Source organism: Eschscholzia californica, unplaced genomic scaffold (genome assembly GCF_041429995.1).
Source record: "Eschscholzia californica isolate CP2 unplaced genomic scaffold, dmEscCali1.0.p SCAF_3, whole genome shotgun sequence".
Taxonomy (NCBI): Eukaryota; Viridiplantae; Streptophyta; class Magnoliopsida; order Ranunculales; family Papaveraceae; genus Eschscholzia; species Eschscholzia californica.
Genome location: NW_028238420.1, coordinates 33405982 through 33414498, shown reverse-complemented (window position 1 = coordinate 33414498; position 8517 = coordinate 33405982). Strand labels below are relative to the sequence as shown.

Genomic DNA, 8517 nt, shown 5'->3' with positions numbered 1-8517 from the left:
ATGAGCAATGGTGATTTAGGACTTTGATTTACTCTCAATCTGATTCTTCTATTTTAGGGCAATAGACTTAGGTTTCTTTATTTAGTTTGTCTCAGTTGTTTTTGGTACAAACCGAATCTTAATCGTGTGTATCTATAATCTTCATATTCATTCTCTTTCGCTTATTTTCAGTAATTTTCGGTCTTCATTTTCATGTGATGGGGATAATGGAGAAGAAAAGTTCGAGTGTAGAACTGATTTTTAGGAGTTGTTCGCGTCAAGAACCCATTTGGTAATCTCTCTCTCTCTCTCATCTTTTTTTTTCTCTTACAATTGGCTTTTCCCCACAAGAGTGGACCTTTAAATCTGCTTTGATTTGGTAGTAGATGTGTATTAATTGTGTGTACCTATAATCAACAGTAGTTAAATATTTGAATTTCTCTTATATCTAACATTTGTTCTGTTAATCAAGTTAATTTCGTTAGGTTATTGTTTATGTTGTTGTTAATTTTTGCTATTACATATACTTGGATATTAGGATTATTCGTTTAACTAAAACTCATCCTTGATGGACCCTCTTTAGGTCTTCATTCTTCTTCGAGACATAGCAATTGAATTTCTTCGCCAAAAGATAGTCCACAATTTGCTTTAAAGCTTCAACCAAGTTTAGTTTTTCTCGGTAGTTTCTTTATCAAAAAGTTTAATGTTCATGTCGGTTGGTCTTTGAATCATAATTGGACTCAGTCGTTCCCACCTATATATTAAATGCCTCAATAATGTCGGCTAATCATCTTTTTTTACTACTGAAACTGTGCAAAGATCTCCAAAGTTGGGTGCTTTTTCGATGTTTCAGTTCTTACAAGAATCAAAATCGTCGAAAACGAAGGGCAAACAGAGTCGAACGCAGAGCTCAAGTAAGTCCTCTCTACTAGCTCAATCATTTATCATTTCCTAATCTGTCTCAAAGTTTGTTCACTCTAATTTGCTCACTGTAGTTTTATCTTTTACTTTAACTTCTATCCAATGAAACTGAATATAAGTCGTAGTTTGCTCACTGTAGTTTTATCTTCATAAAACCTATAGGTTAAATGCAATGGAAACAATACAGGAAATCTTCTATCTGTTTTAATGCAATGCAACAATCTATAAAGCCTATACGACTTCATGTTTATAACTTCATTGAACAACCCCAATGCTAAAACTTGCAAAGTTGATGTCTGCATTGGAGCTAAAGGTGCTTAAGGCGCTTAAGGTGTTTGAAGTTAAAAAATAATTCACTTCCTCCAAGTTTTGTAGTTCCATCTAGAATAGCTTTTCATACTCCATTTATTTGTTTGAATTAAATGAGCTTGAGGTGATCAATGGAGAGCTTTTTTTTGTTGTTGAAAGGATCAAATGAGAACTTAGATAATAATATATTGTAACCGATGTGAAATGTGCTTGAAAGAGTTGTTGTAATCTATTGGATGTTGATCTTGCTTAATATTTGTTGTTGTCCATCATGCTAATTAGATTATGCTCACAGAATCTTGCATTTTCTTTCTTAGGGTTCTTTGGATTTGTGATTAGGTGTTGTTTGGACAAACCTTAAGCTTACGTTTTGTTCGAAGAAATCCTAAGCTTAAGGTTTGTAAAACAAACCCTAAATAAACCCCTTTAACTTACTGAATCTTGCTTTTGTGATCGGGTTCCAATGCTCAGCAACTCAACTTGGGTTCAGTTCGAACAATTACGAATGGATATATCAAAGAAGACACATCCTACAAAAGTACTCCTACGCATTTCATTTAACGCACATGATAAACCTATATGTGTCTGGCGGGCACAGGCTATATCCTGGTTTAATGATAAGATAGACACCAGGCCGGCGTCTTAGGGTGTTTCTTGACAAAATACATATAGAAATAAGTAAGATGTGTTGGACCGATCCATACTAATTTTCCAAAACCTTCTCCTTCAAACATTTGAGTAGAGCTGAAAACTTCTCCTTTAAAGCTTCAATGGTGAATCAGGAAACAAATCAAACTAATATAACATTATTAAGTTCCACTCTCTCTTCCTCCTTCCTTCTCTCTTATTCCAACTTTGGCACTCTCTATGTTTCTCTTTTTCCACCCTCTCTTCCTCTCTATGTATGCTAGAAGACTATGTATTCATATTTTACACCTTTGAGTTTCAAAACTCAAATAACTCTGTAAACAAAAGGACTTGACCGTCTTCCAAATAGCTTCAATGTGACATATGGTATAAATATTGAATTTGGAAAAGAATAGCTATCCTAATTAAACTATAACTAATGGCCTAGAGACCTCCCCATTTTATATCATCAAATGAGACTGAAAAACGATATAGAAGTGGATCTAACAACACATCAAAGTAAATTAGAATAGTGTGTAGTCCAAGATACATATAGAATTTGAAATAAGTGAGAGGTGAATCAATGATACTAGTTTTTCAAAAACATTTCCCTCAAACCTTTGAAATGAGCTAATATCTTAGGCATATTCCTGCAGCTAGTTCTTCCATAATTTGTAACACTTCTCTGTTGCTTATATATATAATTGATAATAATCCAAGAAACTTCAAACTGAGTATAATGTTTGTTTTGGTCATGCACTAGCCACTAATTCAATATCCAACGAATACATAAATAAAAGAGTCCTAAATTTAATGATAAGTTCGTAACCAAATTTTGATTGCCCCTCTAAACCTCCGTAAGAGTGCTTGTAATAGGAACACACAGCAAAGTGCTTGCAAAACATGAACTACCTTTGGAAGGTAAATGTTTTGAAACACCAGTTTGGACATCATGTTCTATCCGTAACTGTGCCCTGTACCCAGACTTGTAGTAGCTGTTGGTTGTCATGCTTAACAAAAATCTCTGACCATCAAAGAACAATGGTCTAATATAAACTACCGAAAATTTCCCAGGATTTATCACATCTTTTCTCTTGATTTTCCACTTGTTGTTTTCATAATCATGGAGTACCCAAGTTACTAATTCATGTTTAGGGGTAGCCACGACAAGAATAACTTCATCTTCTAAAACTCCAAACCAAGTACAATCCCACCAATCTGCGTCCACTTCAATCGCCATTACGCTCCTTGGTATTTCAATCATCCTACTCTCTTCTTTATCTAAATCGAATGCAACAATATATCCCTCACGAGTTAACCAATGTATAATCCGTCGATTACAAACAGGAAGAATTTCTGTACATAGAGAAGATCTTTTCAACCCGTAAATACCATAGCTTATGCCCGAAGACTTGTTGGAGTCTCTCCAACGGCTTTTCTTTGGCAAAAAGATCATGAATTTAAAACCCTTGCATGCTTGAAGCAAACAAACCAGAGTGTAGTGATTACAGTCATACTGGCCGGAGGAAGTTGACCCACCAAAGATTATTCCATAATTAGGAGATAACTTTTTGTAGGGAAATGGAATACATTTATATTTCTTGGTTAAAGGGTTGTATATGTAACTGTTGTGTCCAGTCGCAACAAGAAGAAGGCCACGACCACTAGCATAAAATAATGGTTGAGGCATCATGACTGGTGGACCGTAGCTTTCAGCTGGTAAGCTTAGGGTAAAGGTAGTTTCAGTAAAGAGATTGGGTGAAGGGCAATCAAGAGATAACAGAGTGCAAAGACGTTCAAATGATTGCGAAATAAAAGTAGAATGACCTCCTCGAGCTGCTGTTTGAAGAAGACTAGTAGTGTGTTTGGCGACAAAGGAAGGATGAGAAATGAAGGAGTACCATCTTTTGTTGATAACTTTTAGTCCACCTAATGTTTTTGCAGGTAGTCTTATGAGGATTTTACAAAGGAGATCGTCGTTGTCCATGACCAGTCCTGTCATTGATGGGATACGGCAGTAATATTCTGCAAAGAGAAAGAGAGAGAAAAACTTCAAAACTAGTTATAGATAATCAATCAATTATGGGAGAAGAAAAAAGTATAATTGAATAGGATAATAAATGAACCCTAGTACCTTCTTGTCCTTCTGCTATTCTCCTTCTTAAATTCCTCATGGTTGTTTGGTTACTACTACTACTAGTAATATTGTTGTTGTTGTTGTTGTTGAAGTTGAAGATGAGCATTGTATCATGGTGTGTGGGGAAGTCAGAAAAAAACTGCTTCTGGAGGCCGAGAGGAGCCTGATGAACACTTAGGCATTTTCCACCTGCGTTTTCGATCCTTGCTCTTGCGGCGTTACTGAAACTCAAAGCCATGACCTTTATTGGTGGAATTACCCCATCATAAACCCTAGTACTGTCATCATCATCCATGACTGTTCCAAAATAAATTATATGATCCCCCTTGTCCTATTATTGAGTATCAATAATCAAACACCAAATTAATCATCATAATCAGCAACTTATTATTATTAGAGAGACAGAGACAGAGAGAGAGAGAGAGAAAGAGGTGTGGAATTCGTAAGTGTAACAAGCAAAGTGGGAAGAAATTAGATTTAATTTTACCCGTTCCTTTACGGAGGTTATCAATCTGGAAACAGACGTTGTCGTCATTGGATCGATCCTTCTTTGCTTTGCTCAAAAAACCTCTAGATGCTCCTTCCTGATAGAAAGAGGATGAATAGTAGTAATATTTGTTACTTGTAACCTCCAATGGTTTCGGTTTTAACTGAGAAGAGAGGGAAAGATCGATTTTTTAGGGAGACGGAGAAAAGATCGGTTTTTTTTAAGGTGGCCAATACGCGGACAACCGTTTTTCTTATATGGACAACTATCTTATTTGGACAATGCAAAAAAATTAAATTTTTATATGGACATCAGTTTTTAAGGGGACAGCTCTCTATTATTTTCACTCAAGTCCTCTTAGAATCAGATGTATTATTTGATGACCTCCCTCTTTCTCCATAAACCCTAGGTTAGTTTAGTCTTCATCTCTTCTGTTACTTGTTCTTCATCATCACCCAAATTTGTAGAGAGAGAAATTCCATGGAGAAGCATTGGTGGTTATGGCATCAAACAAAGGCAAGGGAGTTGTTGTAGAATCTTCCCAAAGACAAAGGTTAGAACCCTAAAACTCTAAAACAAACCATGAAGAAGAAGATGGTACTGATGGCAGAGAAAATCAGAGAAGATGTGGAAGACGAAGATGGATCTGTTGGTTCCGACTCTGAAAACGATGGTAAAGAGGAAGATGAATATGGTAATTCGAGTTGTGCAAAAATATGGCATAACAGAACATCACTTGCGACGAAAATCTGGCATAATCAGAAAACTTGCCAGATTTTAGTCGCAACTTAGCTTCTGTTATGCAATATTTTCGTCGGTTTTCTGCGAAAATATGGTATAACAGAAGCTAAGTTGCTACGAAAATCTTAAAAATTGTCCGATTTTTCCAGATTTTCGTTGCAAGTTATGTTCTGTTTTACCTCATCAATGTCATTAATGCCTATTATAGAAACGTCCGGAAAAACTTCTTCATGTGCAGATTGAGGGATTTTGTCTTCTTCATCCATCTAGGGTTTGATAAAAAAAATGGTTGAAACTACAGTTTACTTTTAGTAGAAGTGAAGAAAGAAGAATAAGACTAAGAAGAGATTTTGTCTTCTTCATGCATCTAGGGTTTGATAAAAAAAAAATGGTAGAAACTACAGTTCACTTTTAGTAGAAGTGAAGAAAGAAGAATAAGACTAAGAAGAAGGAAGAAGATGAAGAAGAAGACAATTTAGGTTTTCAATCTTTAACTATTATTTTTGTTAGTAGTCCACATGTTACTAATTATTAGTATTTAAGACTTTATGGAGTTGTCCCCTTATTAAATCAAAGTCAACTAAGTCAAGCATAGTTGACTCGCATCGGGCCCGAAAATAGTTGTACATATAAGAAAAAAGGTTGTCCGCGTATTGACCACCTTTTTTAAAGAGAGAGAGAGAGAGAGAGTAAAGCGAGATAGGAAAGATAGATTTTTTGAGCGAGAGAAGAACACAGATTTGGGCACATTCTCTCTCTTTTAGGCCATGTTTGGCGCGCGGGAATGGAATGTGATTCCCGGGAATACCTTCTCGTAATGAGATTCCTGGGAATCAGATTACTAAGTTTAATGTTTGGTTCGACCAGGAATAGGAATTTCATTCCTGATGGAATCCTAACTTGGTGTTTGGTTTGTATAGGAATGGGAATGTAAATTTTTGTAAAAGTTCACTTTTACCCTTACGTAAACTACATAAAATACACATTAACTTTGTTATATATTAAAATCATTATTACTTATTCAAATCTATAAATATGAAATAATAACACGATACACCAAGGATTAGAATTTCAAGATAATAAATAAAGGTCTTAAGAAAATTTTATTCGAAATAAAGTTCTGCTTATAAACCTAAATAAAAAATTTGTTCATAAACCTAAATAGTACTTATTAATACCAAATCCCACAAAAAAAATTAGACTGAATAATTTTTTATATCTAGGGCCTATTTTTTCCCAGTAGCCTCAGAACCCAATATAGACGACATTCAGGTGGCAGTGCAAAGAAAAGAGCTGCTTTCGAAGAGTCACTATTGAGGATATCTGCTGCTTCTAAAATTTGATCGTAATCCAATCCTTCGTGTAACTTGGATAACTCGGCTACCACTTTAGTTGCAGTTTCATTTTCTTAGTTATGAGTAAGAGCTACAACCATCTTATCCATATATTCCTTCGTTCCTTCAGCAATTTTTTCAATCGAACTAGCAATGTTTCCCAAACTCGTTACGAATTCATTTGATTTTCGGAAACGTTTCCTCTTATTAGAGTTTGAGGTTTTTGTTGTTGGAGCTGGACTGGGGTTAGGGTTTTCTTCCCAGTTAGCAAATGATGCTTCAGAATCACATTCCTTATTGATTTCACCATCAAACCCATCAACACCATCAACGAAGGAATCATTTTCATTTGCATCAATTTGTTCCTCCTCGTCAGCTGGTGCTCCTGCATCCTTCCCGTTTTCCCTCTCTTTCAAAAATATATCTGCCAAAGCATCATAATGTGGGAATGGCTTACTTCTAAGCCCTTTGGCCGATGGATGAGTCTGAAAAAATAAATATTTAAGTGATAAATAAAGAACTCAACATACACAATAAATTCAATAAGAATACTAATAAGTCAGAAAGTAAATGGACTTACCTTAACCCATTCGTCAAAAATGCTCTTTTCACATATAATCATTTTTTCTTCATCACTCCATGTAAACCCGCTTGCGTTTGAAATAATATCTGAGATAGCTGCTGTCTGTTTTTTTAATATTTTAATTCGTGATTCAATGTGAGGCACCCCTTTAATATTGCATCCTGGTAACTTTTCTTCCATCAATTTTTCTAGATGAGAAAGATATCCTGATCGGAAACCATTTTCCGCCTTCCAATGTCCACCAATAGCAATTTCTATCAGACACTCGACCAGTTTGTCATCTTCTTTAGGTAGCCATAAATGTTTTGTTAGTCTGGAGCGAGATTGTAGATCAATAGGAGGTGTCATCTGGATATATAAGAAACAAGTATATCACATATAATTAAATAAATAACCAACATCAATGAACAAACTTGCAATAAAAATAAGATTATTATAACTATATATTAATATTCGATGTAATTCGGAAAAGAAATAAACCAGTTTTTATCTAATATGAAAATTAAGCATTTCTAGATGTTTGCCACTCATTGAACATTGTAGATGCTAATTCATCCCTCCATGTAGACCACTGCCCTGAAGAATCGATATGCGATATTGGATCACCATGTGGCTGTGTATAATTTAACATATGTCGGTCTAATGCTTCTTCTAATGGATCTACTGACATTTCTTGGCGAATGAGATTGTGCAAGAGACAACAAGCCATTATTATCCGATTATGCGTCTTAACGGGATAAAATGAAGGACTTCTCAAGATAGCCCATCTAAGCTTTAGTAACCCAAAACATCTTTCTATCACATTCCGAGCACTTGAATGTTTCATGTTAAAAAACTCTGCAGCAGTGGTAGGTTTGTGTCCTTCTCGCCAATCATTTAAATGATAACGTTGACCTCTATATGGGGCAAGAAATCCTTCACTATTTGGATATCCAGCATCAACGAGATAGTAACAACCTAATAAAAGAAACTAGAAGTTATAATTTTTATTTAAGGTGAGACAAAATACACAAAAAAATAATCACTGAAATCACATGTTTATACCATGAGGAACTTTCAATCCGTTTCTCCTAAGTAAGGCGTCCCTTAGAACTCGAGAATCCGCTGCCGATCCCTCCCAACCAGCCAAAATGTAAATGAATTGCATATCTTGAGAACACACTCCTAATACATTGGTAGCAATATCACTCTTTCTTGTCCGATATCGAGGTTTGTCATTTTCTGGCACATTAATTCTTATGTATGTTCCGTCTAGAGCTCCCAAACAATTCTACATCAAAATTAATTTCTTATTCAATTAAGATGTATTTCTTACTTAATCTAACCTAAAAACCTTATTACTCAAAACATAGATAAGATGTATACCTCGAACCATTTCCATTTTGAATCAGTTGAATTC

The 8517-nt window shown here is 35.2% G+C and overlaps 1 protein-coding gene across 1 annotated transcript; it reads right to left on the bottom strand.

Annotated features, from left to right (window-relative positions):
* Positions 1-2683: 2683 nt before the first annotated feature.
* On the bottom strand, positions 2684-3838 carry LOC147549688 (F-box protein At1g20360-like). Its single transcript, XM_086668368.1, has one exon. It carries the CDS (start codon positions 3836-3838, stop codon positions 2684-2686), a length of 1155 nt encoding a protein of 384 aa, XP_086524494.1.
* Between the last annotated feature and the right edge of the window lie 4679 nt (positions 3839-8517).